Raw genomic sequence first — 16290 nt, forward strand, 5'->3', positions numbered from 1 at the left:
TCTCCACGTTGGTACCAACGTTGCTGGCACTTACATCACAATTTGTATTATTGTCCATTCATTCCTAGGTCTATTTGCTGAACCTGGCTTTTTTTTGGTTAGAAAAGTATCTTTTTTACTCAAATGTAGAGAGAACTTGGTTTGTTTTACTGTTTAATCTTTCTCTACTCCATCCATTTCCTCCTTATAAAATATTTTGAAAGCACAGAAAGCTTCTGCTCTACCTTCATTTCTCATGGTTCTGATGTATAATCATTGAAAACCCCAAGTGAAAAAGAAGAAACCATCCATCTTTGTGTGTGCTTCTATTTGTAAGCCATTTCTAATCTTATGGTTTACCTGAGACATCAGATGAAGCTGATCTTACATTGAAGTTACTCATTCTCACAGTCTAGGCAATCTTTGATTTGACTTCATCTGTTAATGAGTCTTCAAAGGTGAGGTTCATCCCTTTGTAATTTCTTCCTTAAAAGAGCAATGGGACTTTGTCAGAGTTTCTCAGCTGAAGTTCTTCTTTACTTACTTACTTTATCCTATTTAGTCTTCTTTCCTGAAGCTTTCAGTCAAAAACTGCAATCCATTTTGTTGCTTGTGATGCCAGTGGCTTGTCCCTCCCTTTAAAAATCCTCCTTGCAATTTGTCAACAGCACATCTCCGAGGTCAGGCCACTGTTCGTTGCATATGGCACCATGTGTTGCAAAGTCTCCTAGTCTGCTTTCAGACAGGACATTTGTTGGCCAGTCTGATCATCTTCTCTGCAAGCTTCCACTGAACTTTATTGCAGATATCTTCTTAGGGCATACTGTTGTAGGGATATAAGTGGAAGAATATTTGCATGAACCTGTTTGATTACTTTCCAGTTCTGTCAGTTTGAAAACTGCATCACCCCTGCATTACCTCTTTGTTATGTTTCTATCAGACAATCCAGAAAGCATATCTTACTCCCTCTTACCCATCAGAAAACATATCCTTTATATTATCATGCAGGGTAAGAACTGTATTTGTTTCACTTCCAAGAGTGGAGATCTGGTATTATGGATACCTTTGAGAGAAAATTATTTCCCTGCCACTGTCCTAGGAAGATGCTCATAATTACAGACTGCAAATCAGCAGCTTTTCAGTAACATGATGGCCCTGTTAGACATTATGTGTCTGTTACTAAAAGATAAGTAATTTTATCTTTTGCTTAAAAAAGGACTGCTGAATAGAAATTAGGAGGATGCTACATTCCTATTAGGACCCAAATGTTAGGCTCTGATGAGTGAGAAGGCTGTATGCAGAGCAGCTTTTGAAGTTCTGCTACTGTATGTATTTACAGGAAGAGAGTAATGTGTAATTCCCTCTTACCGGTGCCTCTGGATTTGGCTGAAAGCAAAATGGATGCTTGAATTTTACTTACATAATGAACAGTTACCAGTGGAAAAGAGCATTTGAAAATGCAGTCTCATCTCAGTTGTAAACCCCCATAAAATCACTGTACTTTATGAATTTTTTCTTAATCCAAGAATCATTCCTTAGTATGTTTTGCTTTCAGTTCTCTTCCTACACTTATGGGTGGGTTGTTTTCTTTTTTTTTTCAATGTGGCCTCTAACAGATTCTCAATCTTTTACTTTTAACCCCTTTACCATCCATGCCCTGCTTCTAGAGATTCCAGGGCCTTGTGGTTTTCTGATACCAGGTAAGGTTATAAATGAATCTGGAACAGGTGATGTGATTAAGAATGGACCTTCTGACCTTCCTTTTGTGTCCCTCAAGCAAACTTTTCTCCTACGTCATGCATGTTTGCTGCTTGTTTTACCTTGTGGTGAATTTACAGCTCACTCTTCATTATATATCATTTGACAAATTGTATGGGTTGTGAGGTCTGCAAATTATCTAACTGGATGTGTTTAAAGGTTGTTTGGATGTGGTGCTTGGGGATATGGTTTAGGGGTGAACTTTGTAGAGTAGGGTTCTGGGTTGGACTTGGTGATTCTGAGGCTCTTTTCCAACCTGAATGTTTCTGTGATTCTGTAAAAGTGCCCTGTTATCTTGGATCAAAATCATACAGGTTTCAGATAATGTGATGTGGGAAGCACTTCAGGATCAGCTGTTTAGTGATAACTAAACCAAAAATCCAACCCCAAATTTATTTGGTCATGTCAGAAGAATTAAGGACAGTGAAGCATTCTGTTAATACAGAAAAACCATAGAGACTAAAATACAATTTTCATTTTCAAATTTAAAGCAGTAGGGCAGATACAGCCTGTCAAATATAAATGAAGGTGTTTCTGACTATCCAATTTGTGTTTTTAAGGCCCTGTGGATGTTAATATTCTTGCTAAGTGTAACCCCTGTTTATCAAATCCGTGTAAAAATGATGGCACCTGCAACAATGATCCCGTTGACTTCTACAGATGTACTTGCCCATATGGTTTCAAGGTAGGTACTAAAAATAGAGAGGAAAAAGCTTACTGAAATGTAAGCTTCTGTTTAAAAACTGTGAAGTTTCAGTTGGTTTTCTTCCAGTCGTGTTCCATTCTCTTCTGAAACTGCAATTGTTGTTCCCTGCGTAGGGTCAGGACTGCGATGTCCCCATTCACGCTTGCATTAGTAACCCGTGCCACAATGGCGGAACCTGTCACTTGAAAGAAGGAGAAAGAGATGGGTTCTGGTAGGTTGCTTTCAACTGTAATAAGAGGATGGAAAACTCTTTAGTTTTATATGCTGAAATAGTTTTGTTGTTAGTCTTTGGTGTCTCCGTGTTCGCTGGTGAATGCACCACAAAGGCAGATTGTCAGCGCTTCAGAAGTTTTCAGAACAAGCTGCTGTCCTTGGAAAGCTTTTAGCGCTTTGGAACTGTTAAAAACAATAATAAATGGCTGTGATTAGTTGAGGCATATCAGGTCAAGACAACATAGTATTGACTCCATTATGGTAATTAATAGCCAGCTAGATCCCTGCTGAAAAAAATCTCACAATTCATCTGTTGTCGTGTGTATTACTTCCACAGACAGCATGTAAATGATAAAATGTAAATCCCAGTGAAACAGAAAATTAATGATTCATTTGAAACTCACTATGGCAGCAGATAAACATGCTGTGAGCATTTTTAATCTTGAGTTATTTAATCACACAGTACAATTACTCCAGATGTACTTCATGAATTATGAAATAAAGTTCTTTAGCGTTCTTATGAGAAATTATTAGTCATTTAATAATCTACACCTCGAGCTTGTTAGAAATGACACTTCAGAAAGATACAATTCATTATCCTGCAATTCATTATGACATTATTCTCATTTTTTTTAATCCAAATTCTGCCCAGAGATTCAACAGTTTTCTATTAAAAATTAAGCACATACATCTTAATACTGTGCTGCGAGGATTTCAGGTGACAGAGTCATGTCTCAGAATGTGACACTGCTCATTTATTTGCTTAAACACTAGGTATTTTGAAAATCAAAGCAATCTCATAATGAAAGCTGCAGAAATTATAGCTGGTGCATGTTCCATGAGAATGTATGTGCAGTCAGGCTTGAGTGATCTTGTACCTTTACTCTCTGTTTTGATGTTAGTGTCTCGTACAAACAAAAGCAAAAGGAACTCCTGCTTTGAGGAGTTTATGCAGGCTTTGCTTTTATCTACCAGTGCAGGTATAGTGCAGGGAATGTCAGACAGAGCTTCACATTGGTGCATTTCACTGAATCATAAAGAAAAGGATCTTTTTCCTTAAGAAATCTACACTAATCTTACAAAGGTAGCACCCTTTTCAAAAGGCATGCTCAGCAATTTCCTTTGAGAAGATCCTTAAACTGAAGATGAAGGCACACATTTAAAACTGTTTGGAAGAGTATTTTGATAATGTTTATTATATATTTTTTCTTCCTACCTAATATAAATGTTTCTTTGTGGTATAGTCACTATAAATTATTGTACCTAATGGTTACAGAACTCTTTGTCTGGTCTCCCCAGCCAAAATGCCCGGGTGGTTAGTTTTCTTTTCTGTATTACAGGTGCGCTTGTGCAGATGGATTTGAAGGTGAAAACTGTGAAGTAAATGTTGATGACTGTGAAGACAATGACTGTGAAAATAATTCTACATGTGTGGATGGAATTAATAACTATACTTGCCTTTGTCCACCTGAATATACAGGTAGGAGTATAAGAGAAAGTGCAGGTAATTCAAGAAGTCCTAGCAAAACAGTAATATTTTCCAGTTGGTAGGTCAATGAGGAGTTACTTTACAATGCCCTTGTTGCTGCATTTTGATATTTACAGACTCATTCAAAATGTGTCCCTCCCTACTGTTGATCTTACAAAGACACCCCAGTGAAGAAGCTCTTTAGCTGCAGAAATTAGGAAATTATCCTACTTCAATCCTGTGTATTCCTCATGTTAATAACAGGGGCAGACGAGGATTTGTCTGTGCCGGTAGGAAACTGAAATGGGTGCCCCTGAATTCTGTCCTGCCCTTCATTATTAATCCAGAAATGAAGAGTGTGATGCTTTCTGTTCTAGCACACACACACAAACACACACACAAATCATTAGAGAGTATCTAATTATTGGTTTCTGTTAGCTGGCAGCCAGGCCAAAGCATTCCTCTCTCTTTGAGACAGAGGGTCTCTTGCTTGCTGTCATCACCTCTATGGAAATAGAGGATGGATAGAACAGCACCACAGAGAGAAAGTAAGATCTATTGTTTACATTGATCTTTTTATAGTTTTTCTAACTAGACAGAACTGTTTTTTTCCACCAGTTGACCACTAAGAGAATACAGATCTTAAATTCACAAACCCATTATTTCAAGTGTGTGAAAAGGAAATGTAAAATCCATCATAACATGGGAATTAACTCTACCCAGTCATCCCTTATCTTTACTTTAAGCAGTCAGCCAGATCTGAGCTCTGGAAAACTGAGAGGAATAATTAACTCCAGTGTTAATTTCATTTACTGAAAACACAGCTAACTTCTTTTTAATTCAAGGTAATTTGATCATTAGTTCTACAACCTGTGGAATTGCATGAGTGTTTTATACTATTCAGATTTAAAGTCAGTATCTAAACCTTGGAAGCCCTCACTGAGCAAGCATGAGGGAACACAAGTACAGGAAATACAGCTCCATAAATCTAATCTCTGTATCCATCAGGTACTTATGCTGGGCAAATGTTTGGTAGAAATTTCCCATACAGAATAAGCTACAATACCTACAGCAATACAGATTTACAGTAGCCATAATAAGGCATTTGACATAAGTGGATGATCCACATCTGGCAGAAGAGACCTATCTTTTGCTAAGTACTGGTACCTTCATGCCTGAGTGCAACTGACATTTCAGGCCTTAGAAACCAGTAACAGGTGACAGCATCAATAAATAGAGACGGGTGTTTGGTATTTCTCCTCTATCTCAGGTGGATGTGAGTCAAGTTTCAGCTCACCTGGCTATCTCCTGGCTATCTCCTGGCTGCTATCTCCTTTAAAAGTGGGATCAGATACTCGACTGTGTAGGCTGGAAGAAAGCAAACCACTCACATCAGTCCAATACTCCTGTCAGTGGCTTCATGCTAAGAGTTTCCATACATCTGTTAGACAGCAGACAATCCATTTGCAAGTGCATTCCTCCTCTGCAGCTTTGCAGGAGTTTCTACCTGTGTCATTCATTTTGATGCTGCTCTAGGTGCACTTCACTGCTAGAGTCAATAACTTGCTGTATTCACAGTTTGCCATGGGAAGGACTGCTTATAGACTTGTTCATATGTGCTTAAGCCCAAAACTTTGATTAAGTCTGCCTGCTGTATTTTATATCTGCAGCTGAAACAGCAGTTGTAGCATTTCTTTATACATCCACATTGTAAAGCAAAAAGGAGATCATTATTGGTAATTTGTGTAATACTACCAAAAACAAACAAACAAAGTCATAAAGAATATTGCAGTGCAAAACCAGTCACTTCTTGACTTCTCCAATAATGCCTTGAACAACCTCACCTCTCAAGCATGCAGTGTCGATTTAACAACACACCCAAAAAAGCTTGTTTTGTTGTTGCTTCAGAATTGGGAATCCAGACCCTTTGCCTGCTTTATAATTACCTCCACAGTTACAGGTGGAAAACCAAAGGATGGTAGTTGCACTATGCTATGAGCTTTCTTAAGACCACAGACTGTACCTGTGAAACAGCCGTCAGCAAACGGAGTCAGCAGACACTCAAGTGTCTGATGAAACCTTGAGAAATAAAACACTTTAAATACTTCACTATGTCCTGCACTCTTTAACCTTGCTATTCTCTTAACATTATCATTTCCTTTATTTTAATCTCAGTCTAGTAAACTTCAATCATTTTATGTGCATTCTATAGATTACAGATGATCATTTCTCTTGCTCATTATCATCAGTCATTAGATCACAGATCTAACTGATCCAGAAGTAAAACCTTTCTTATGCCATCAGTGGCATGTACTTTTTACCTTCTCTGTTTGTTTTGCTCTGCTGTAGGTGAGACTCTGAAGCTTGCTTCATTTTGCTATACCAACCTCTCTGCTGCTATAGTTGTGCATTAGCTTAATGTGCTATGCTGTTGTATTACAATGTAAAAAGTCTCTTGTCTCTTCTGTCTTTGTCACTGCAAGCTGCTAATCTGAATGAAGTGGAAAAAGGTCAGTTGTCTTTTAAGCCTATTTTCACTTACTTTAGTTTCTCACTTTCCTTTCCTTAAAGGTGCATGGATTTCAGTTCTTACAAATGATCAAATAAATTGTCGATAGATATAATTTAGAAAGCTCACTGCAAATCCTCACATTAGGCACGTGGCTCTTGCTGTGAATACATGTCAAAAGAATGTTGTTGAAGATGCAGACTAGCATGCAGGAATGCTTTAAATACTACCTTTACTGTCTTTTTTTTCCAGATGTATTAAAAACTTCTGCAGCCACTGATAGGTTTAACAAAAAAAAGTTTACATGGTCATCTTCTGAGGTCTTCAGTCTCACCACCTGAAAGCCATAGCTCGGTTCTCTTCTAATGTATTCTCTGGTTTATAGCAGTGTTTTTCTTTATTTTCTTTGTGAGATTACGGTACTGAAAAATATGATGGAGTATAAAATGGCAATCTTCTTGCTCATCATTTCTGTGGCTTTATTTGCTGTCAATGTCGAAAGAAACTGAAATGAACACATTAAGCCGAGGCTCTGGTACAAGAAAGGTAGTAGGGAAGGGATTTAAGACACTAACAGGCTGCTCTTGATTTTTACATTGGCTTTTAAGTTTCTGCCTGTCACCTTTCTCACTGAGAGAGAAACCACTTTCTGTGCAATCTGATCATCCATGCATTATGAGAGCTAAGATAAGCAGTGAGGACACATTTATGAAGGCACATATTTAGTTTTAACAGCAAATGAATCACCTCATAGCGTATTTGCCATTGATTTGATACAAATGTTGTGCAGTGTATAAAGCAGTATGATAGTACTTAGTAATAAAAATATATTCATTATCCATTAAATAACATGCTGAGCAAAGCTGCAATTATACCATTGATGCTGATTAATTTAGACATTTGCTGAATAATTCTTACAAATTCAACTCAGAGCACTGACATTTTCCAACAGTTCCTGCATTCTGTTGGGTATTTGAGTCAAAATTAATTAAACAGAGACCTCCAGTTAAAGACTCAGATAACAATACCTAACTGATAGACCACAAATGCTGCAGAAGTTGACTCACAGTGTATAGCAACCAAACTCAGGTGGTGGAATGGACATACAGGTACAAAGACACAGTCCTGCTGTTCCAGCCATTACCAGGAAGTCTATAATGTATTATTTTAGCGTTGGAACAGCAAATAAGTCTTCCAGCAAAACCCTCTTTTTGAGAATTAAAACTGATCATAATTTCTTTTGCATTCTATCTCTAGGTTTTATTCTAATTTCATAATAAACTTTGCTGTGATTTTGAGCCTGTTTCCTTAGTAAGCTTTCCTGGAACTGTGGATGTGCTATTATATTCAGAAGCCCACGTCCATTTCTATTCGAGCTCTTCTCTTCATTCAGAAGTATAGTGGCTGACATTGCTTTAGTTGACTGTATTTTGGATTTACTGCCCAATTATTCAAAATCAGAATCATGTAAAACCTTTTTCACCTCATTGCATTGTTCCTCATTATTTGTTGCACTACATGTCTCTTTATTATGGCAAATAAGAAGTTAAGAGTCTGTTCAGCCTTGAGAAAAGAAAGTTTAGGAGGTGACCTTATCGTCATGTTCCAATATTTAGAGGGTGGCTACAAAGGCTCCCTTTTTCACAAGGAGGTGACAGTGAATAATGAGTACAAGTTACTCCTGTGGAGATTCTGATTGGACACAAGAGGAAAAAATTTCATGAGGACCATCAGCCATTGGAATAATCTTCCAAGGGCAGTGGATTCCCCACCGGACATCTTTTAAGATTCAGCTGCTCAGGGTGCTGGGCCATCTTGTCTAGACTGTGCTTTTGCCAAGGGCAGTTGGACAAGGTCATCCTTTAGGTCACTTTCAGCCTGGGATTCTCACATAAGAGTGAGTTAACACACAGAAGAAATATAAACTGCTTGTGAAAGTAGCAAACATAACTTTGGTTAGCTACTCAAGGATTACACCCAGCTGGTCATCAGTACTTGATAGCAATTTCTTGCTGTTTAACTCTGAGTCACCCTCGATTGGCTGGCTGCAAAATCTCAGTAAGTATTCTGGTCTTGACCTTGGAGGATTGTGTTCATTTGAACTCTGTCGACCATGCAAAGTTCCACTGGTTGCAGTGTTACTCCATACCCGAGTCTAGACTCCCTGGATTAATTAAGCAAGATGTCTAACAAAGAGTTACTGCTGATTCTAATTAAACTTTGGAAGCTTTTCATAGGATTTCTGACACTTTATCCACTGCTTATTTTTAAACAACCTAGTCTGTTACTTATTTTCCTGCATACAGAAATGTTCCCTTTTTTTCAGAAACATAATTGCAGAACCAAGCTCTTACAAAAGCCTCAGCTACAATATTCTTAGATGAATAGGGGAATGCACACACACATTGGTGTCAGACTTCCTTCAATTGAGACATTTGTTCCACAATCATTTTCATTAGTTTGAAGTGGTTTTTTTTCCAAAGCATTACATTGTGCTATGCAGATCAGGGAAAGCCAAGGAGCCTAACTTGGTAAATCTGGTATTTCCTTCACCGAGTCTTTCACTTCCATCACTATAATTTCCTTTTAACAAAACTGCTTTCTCCCCTTCACCTTGACTCAGGTAATGCTGAATAGCACATTGGTTGTTCATTGCACTAAAAGAAGTGTTGCTTTGTCAGGAGACTATCCTTCAGTGGTTCAGACTCCATATTTTTACTTATCTTTTGTATTAATTTTTTTGCAGAGTTCTCTTTTTGTTATTGTAACCATCTATTCAGAATACAAACCTGTTAGCAGTACCACTGAGCACCTCCTACTTGGGATGTTCTGCCTTCCCCCCCCCCCCCCCGGTATTTATAGTTTCGTTCGGAAATTCAGTTTCTGAGGTACATATTTTGGATTCCATGTTTTGGATTTGTCTGGGTTTGCTTTTGCTGCTCCTGTGTGCCAGTCTATCATGAATGCTACTCCTTCTTTATAATGAAAGCTTGCACATTACATAAACCTGACATGTTTACATTGATACTTCACATCCATGGGCTGTCATGTTCACCATGTCCTTCCTGGATTCCCGCTTCTTTCCCCAGACTAGCTGCTCACACTCTTAAACTGCACTCCAGTGATATGGTTCTGACTTAACTTCCCAGTGCACACAGTCTGCAGATGCCAGGGGAAGCTTCCCTCGCTTTTATGCTGTTACAGCACAGAGCCCTGGCTTTTAAAGACAAGTTGGGTTCTTGAATCATTTCTCTTCTTTTTCAGTCTACACTTTTGTACTGAGTATTCAGATCAAAGTCCAGTCATAATCTCAAAAACCTGACGCTGGTTGCAAGCCTCTTGGCTGCAGCAGTTGGCCAGGCAGTCTAACAAGATTGGAAATGAACATTTTTCAGAATTGTAAGCTTGTTTTAAACTTAAGCTTCTGGTTTGAGGTTCAGCCCCTATGGGGCATTCACAGCTGTGACTTGGGAGTTAAGACTTTTCAAGTGCCCCTGTGATGATTTGCCTTTCAGCCTAGTTCAGAAGGTATCAGGGCCATCAAGCAATGGCCACTAAGATGCGGTGTACTCTAAGGCATCCTGTGTTTTATAAGTACCTGCAGGGAGGTATGTGTGGGGGATAATTAAAAACTAGACAGGCTGAGACACTCCTCAATAAATCCACCACACCAGAGATTTCAGAGGTGTGTGCCAATAATAATCTAAGCCATGGCCCAATTACTCTCCTGTAGCAAAATCAATACCAGTTCAGTAAAGTTGACAGCAGTGATGAGATTTACTTATTCCTATTATTCCAGTTCTAATTTGCCTTTTTCTAGGTATTTTGGAGGCTCTCCACTGAATCTTTGCTATCTAGAGACAGCAAACCTTTGGCCCTGCCCGCCCCGCCTGAATGATAGGCTCAATATGTCACCTTCAGAAAGTCTCTGGTATACTGTTAGAATTCATAATCCTGGGAGTGTTTAGAGGTGCTTTTGTCCAAGCCCTGGAAGTACTGATCAGCTATATTTTTAGTAGTTGTCATTGGGGTGCCATGTATTTTTCAGTTCAGCGTGTCATTTAATGTACAATCTGTGCTGCAGTAAGATATTTGTAGGTGTGTGTACATGTTTATGCATGCATGCACATGTATGTAGGCCCAGATATGCATTTCTAAACCATAAGAATGTTTGCAAACTAGGTTTAAAAACTGATTTTTGCTTATTCACTGTACATTCATGAAAACCTGAATTCTTTGTTCCCATATTTATATCTCACTCTTAAATTTTGCTGGCCTTCAAACTGATTTCAGCTATTACAACAAGTTCTGCAAATTGACTGGATGCTATGTGAGGAATGACTTCCTCTTGTATATATGTATTTGCTTTAACAAAGTCCTTTGAGGAGAGAGAAGGATCTGGCTTTTGTTTGATAAACCCTGGGATGCAAAGAATTCCTGGTATTTCAAGATTCTTTGTGCACTGACCTAGTCATAACAGTTACACATTTCCAGACTAGTAAGTCCATTGAGACTTTGCGGAGGCTTTGAGGATAGAATTAAAATCCTTTGTATTAGTCATCTTCAGTGGCCTGCATTTGATCTTCATTCAGTTTCCTACATATGTTAAGTAAGTCACATTGTTATTGGCAGTTTTCCTGAGGACTGTTAAGTAGCCTCTGCTTGAAGGCCATTTTTTTTGTGTTCACTCAAGGATTTACTTGATTTTGTAGGGAAAATGCATTACTTGCAGATTGGTAATGTACTATTAATCTACTTTTTATTTACCTTTGTGTAGAACCATTCTGGATCTTTTGGATGGCTGCAAAGTACTTGCCTAGATGGTTTTTGCCTTTTTCTTTTATTTTTGAAGACTTAGAGGTCCCATGTATTACCACATTTAGCATGCAAGTTTCAGGTGTGGTTTTGTCCAGCATAACCATTTTTTGGCTGTGGTTCAGCTTTGCCTCTTTCTCTGCCCTTGCTTCAACGTAGACTGTTTCTCAACTCTTAAAATTTTTCAGTTTTGATTAGGGGTTTTCTTGTTGGTGGTTTTTTGCTTGGGTTTTTATTGTTGTTCAGGTTTTTGGTTGGTTGGTTTTGGTGGTTTTGTTTGGTTGGGTTTGTTCCTTATGTGAAATAAGATCCTGTGGAGGATCTATTGAACCTGTTGGAAAAAATAACAAGAGCAAATTGACCTTGAACTGACCTGTTGTTTTTAATTTGTTGTGATGTGCACTGCTGTAATTCTTCAGAGAAGCCCAAGTAAGCAAGAAGATAGCTTGTGTGTGGTGCTAGGTGCTTGGCAAGGAGCAGTGAGAGATGTCCAAAACCTTAGTGCTTAATGACAGTAGTAGCTGAGGAACTGATACACACACATGTGTATGTAACGTGGAAGATATCTTCATTCATAGTCTGCCTCCAAAATCTCCATTACGATGTTGTTATCCTAATCTTTCTCACCTCTTCCAATGTCCCTGTTTGTGCTTGTGTCCCTTCTTTTCCATTACCATATTCACAGGGTGCTGCCCTCATCATCAGTACTGTGTTAACAGTTACAGGAAAGAGGTTGAAGTCATTTAATCTCAGGCTGCCCTCCAGCAGATACTTATTCTTCAGCTCACTACTCTGCAGGCCACTCAGATGAGTAATACTGAGGGCTGCCAAACACTGTGCTGCTTTGAAGGAAAGGCCAGCTTGAGTGGTGAAAGGATCTGCTAACCAGCCCACTGCTAACTTGTCCTCATTCCTTCCTGATCTTAGTGTGCAGCTCAGCAGCTCACATTCTGTTACTTAACAAATGTCAAGGGGTAACCCTACTCCTTCCACGGTCCTAGGGCCTGATAGACCTGTAAGTCTCTGAATTCATCAGGCACAGGCTTTATACCTGTTGATTATAAACAGATTCTTCATATGGATGCTGGATAGCAGATCTCTCTTACGTACCAGTGACAACCCTGCAAGTGCATTATCCGTGGGTCTTCTGATAGTCAGGGAACAAGACATTGTTGATCTTTTTGTACACCTGTGTTTCCTTGTCAGTGAATTGCAAATAAAATCATATTTTGGCCATATTGAAATACTCTATAGATTGTACAGCCCATTAGAGCACCAGAGCCAAACCCTCTAGCAGCCAGGAAGGGTAAACATTTGGCACAGGTATTTTTCTTTGTGAAACACACATTACAGATAACTGTGTAACGTTAACAAATGCAAGAAATTGGAGAGTCCTATTTGAAAAAAAAAAAGTAGAAAGTAAGTTTTTTCATTTGGAACTATATTGACATGCAGTGATATTAACATTTATTTTCAGGTAATAGATTGTTTACAGTGAACATCTGGATATTTCTGTGTGTAATGTGCTTAGAAATAAGTAAGAGAAAATCATATTGATGGCCTGTTTGCTGTAGTGAGAAGAGATTCAATCAGTGTTCTGCTACACAGCAAATGTGGAGTAAATGGTACAAATTATTTTAACAGACTCGTCACTTGTGTCCACGGACAGATGATTGACACTGAACTGTAGCTTTTCTAAAGGAGCTATGGGAGAGATTATTATTTATTGTTGTTACTTAGCAGTATGTGCTGTGAAAGTGTTGAGTATTAAGAAGTATGCAGTTTTCAGTGATGACAACAAAAAGTTGTAACAGCTGTTTTCAGCTCCCTGATCTGCTCACCCAATTGACAGCACACATTACATTGCAGGTGAGCTCTGTGAGGAGAAACTAGATTTCTGTGCTCAAAACCTGAATCCTTGCCAGCATGACTCAAAGTGTATCTTGACCCCTAAAGGATACAAGTAAGTCTAAAATGTTGTCAAAATCTAAATTTTTCTTCTTTTTGTTTGTGTGTCCTACTTCTTTTTGTTCCAGGGGAAGCAAGCTCTGGTCTGCAAATAACAACTTCAGTTGTTTTCAAGCCTTAGAGCAGAAGAGGCCATTCTTTTCATGTAGATCAACATTATAATATTCAATATCGTTTACTGAATTTTGCTGATCCTTTATAGTTCTAATCCAAATCAGATTCTAAATAGGAGCACAGGGTAGAGCAGTTGGTCTGTGTGACAAAACCCTTGCAGGAGCTTGGACAGTAGGAAAATAATTGCATTTAATTGAAGTGGAATAATTATACTGCTTTCTGAGAGGTAATTGTGAAAGAGATTATTAAGAAGGCACACTGGAAGGTATAAAATAAAGAAATCCATCCCCAGGAAACTAATCTTTAATTACACCATGTCTTTATCATAATTAATTAGTATGCACAATTTAAAGTGTTTTTAATAGGCTTTAGGTTAATAAAAACAGGAAACCTGCAGCTTTCAGTTGTTGTCCTGAGCACCTGTTTCATGCACAGTATGCTCTTGTGTTCAAATCAGATTATTTATCATTCCCACCACTCACAAACTGACATTTTATTTAAAACACAGAAAAATATTCCAATAGTTAAATATTCAAATTGACATGAAACTGAAGTGATTATTTCTTCATTGTGTCTTGCCTTTATTTTCTTCATGCCACTCTGGTAAACCTCGTTTGGCATCTCCTGCTTAGCTGCCTAGTCTGTTAATCTTCCATGTTACCTTCTGAGATTTTAAACCAGGAAATGGCATATGCAGGAGCTTCCAGGATGTATCTCCCTGTCAGCTGTTTAATAGCATGCTTTTCTCCCCCCATTCATGTGCATAGTTTTTTGCATAAAAATGGAGACATGCCTGATTGAAGAACTTAATTTAGAGTTACACAAGCAGCTATTTAAAAATCACCCTGACCCCTTCAGAGCGAAGTTTAGATACTAAAAGAAAAAAAACACCAAGTAGAGAACCACAGTCTCTGAAGAAGAGTCAGTAGCATTAACAATGAGAATTGCATGGGGGGGGGAAACCAACAAAACAAACAAAAAGCATTACATGCTGTCTTGAGGATGTGCTGTTTCTAGTTCAGTGGGGCCTGGCAGCAGGCAGAGGATGTATTGTCAGACCGCTTTTAGTTCACTCTCCATAGAGCTATTTATAGTAAATCAGCCTGGTGGAACTTCAAGGGGAAAAAAAAATCTGTATAGCCTCCAAACTGTATAAATGGATCATTGCTCTATTCATAGCTGTTCAGAAGACAAAGAAAATATCCATCAGTATAATACAAGCCTTGGATTATTCGTCTCAGTTTCAGCAACTAAGCATATTGATTTTGTTTTAATTGTTTAAATTGTTTCTTAGTGTTCACTGCCACTTACAACATCCTGCATCAGTCTGCATTACTCATAAATCCCAAGAACTGTCAGAATGATTCATGAGGGGTCTCTAGATTGAAACCACAATTCTTCAGTCTAATGGCAGATGAATAAGCATGTGTAACTAGCCAACCTGCACTCCTCACATATGTAGATTGCCCATAAAATAACATGATTAAGCTACATAACCTTTACATGCCGTGTCACAGTAAGGAACAGGGGGTTTTTTCCTTAATGTTTGAACAATTCAGTAGTTCCTTCACTTTGTCATAAGCACACTGTCTTGTTAAAGACACTGTGCTGTGCCACATGCTCTTCTGTTTCACAGATGTGACTGCACACCTGGATATGTAGGTGAGCACTGTGATATTGACTTTGATGATTGCCAGGACAACAAATGTAAAAACGGAGCCCAGTGCACTGATGCAGTGAATGGATATACATGTATCTGCCCAGAAGGATACAGGTGAGAAGTCTGCACAGAGTACCAGCATGTGTGTGTTCTACCAAAGTTGCTTTTATTCCAAAACACTCATTTGCTTGTTGTTCTGTGTTTTTAGTGGCTTGTTTTGTGAGTTTTCACCACCAATGGTTCTGCCTCGCACCAGCCCTTGTGATAATTATGAATGTCAAAATGGAGCCCAGTGTATCATAAAAGAAAATGAACCAATCTGTCAGTGCTTATCAGGCTACCAGGGTGAGAAATGTGAAAAGCTGATCAGTATAAACTTTGTCAACAAAGAATCCTACCTACAAATCCCTTCAGCTAAGATACGTCCCCAGACTAATATCACTTTACAGGTAAGATTGCTCGTGTAGTAGGTTTAGATTCGTATCTGGAAAAGGGTGTAAATTACTTCCATGGAGTGGAAAATTAGTCAAAGTTGTCATTGGTTCACTTCAAGAACTTCTCACAGCTTGAACTGAAAATCTAGCCACTGGAGTAACTCTATATTCGTATTGAAGTAGGTGGGCTTGCTTACAGGGAGAGAAAGAAATTTGTCAGGTAGTCTTCAAGGAAGAATTTTATAGTGAATGGACTGTGGCAGTAAATTCAGAGATCCACTCAATATGGTGTTTTGATTTAATATTTGGTTTTAGTTCTTTCTAAATGTTTCTTTCTTTTAACCAGATCGCCACCGATGAAGACAGTGGGATCCTGCTCTACAAAGGCGATAAAGACCACATAGCAGTAGAGCTGTACCGGGGTAGAGTGAGGGTCAGTTATGACACCGGATCTTACCCAGCCTCTGCTATTTACAGGTGAGCCCAGATTAAACACATTTCCAAATGAAGCAAAACATACATGAATTCCTTATATCAGAGCCAGAGCTTTTTAGTAGATGGTTAAAAGAACAGTACACAAGTGAACGGTTTTGATCGCAGGTTAAAAACCTATTGCCAAAGGACATGATTTGGCCTGGAAAAGAGCTGCAGTGCAGATATCTGACA

General features: G+C 38.6%; 1 protein-coding gene across 12 annotated transcripts in view; it reads left to right on the forward strand.

The window, feature by feature from the left end:
- The window catches only part of SLIT2 (slit guidance ligand 2), a 194515-nt gene that overhangs the window by 166382 nt on the left and 11843 nt on the right, over positions 1–16290 (forward strand). For 6 of the 12 annotated variants that reach the window (XM_068149265.1, XM_068149273.1, XM_068149266.1 and 3 more), the window contains 9 exons: positions 1647–1679; positions 2298–2422; positions 2557–2654; positions 3997–4136; positions 6608–6634; positions 13318–13411; positions 15167–15304; positions 15399–15639; positions 15971–16101. In XM_068149265.1, the coding sequence (XP_068005366.1) occupies positions 1647–1679; positions 2298–2422; positions 2557–2654; positions 3997–4136; positions 6608–6634; positions 13318–13411; positions 15167–15304; positions 15399–15639; positions 15971–16101 (1027 nt within the window). The remainder of the gene's footprint in view (positions 1–1646; positions 1680–2297; positions 2423–2556; positions 2655–3996; positions 4137–6607; positions 6635–13317; positions 13412–15166; positions 15305–15398; positions 15640–15970; positions 16102–16290) is intronic. The other 6 variants (XM_068149271.1, XM_068149275.1, XM_068149276.1 and 3 more) reach the window with 3 other exon arrangements.

Source organism: Melanerpes formicivorus, unplaced genomic scaffold, assembly GCF_026170545.1.
Source record: "Melanerpes formicivorus ecotype bairdi unplaced genomic scaffold, bMelFor1.0.p_v2 SCAF_18, whole genome shotgun sequence".
NCBI lineage: Eukaryota > Metazoa > Chordata > Aves > Piciformes > Picidae > Melanerpes > Melanerpes formicivorus.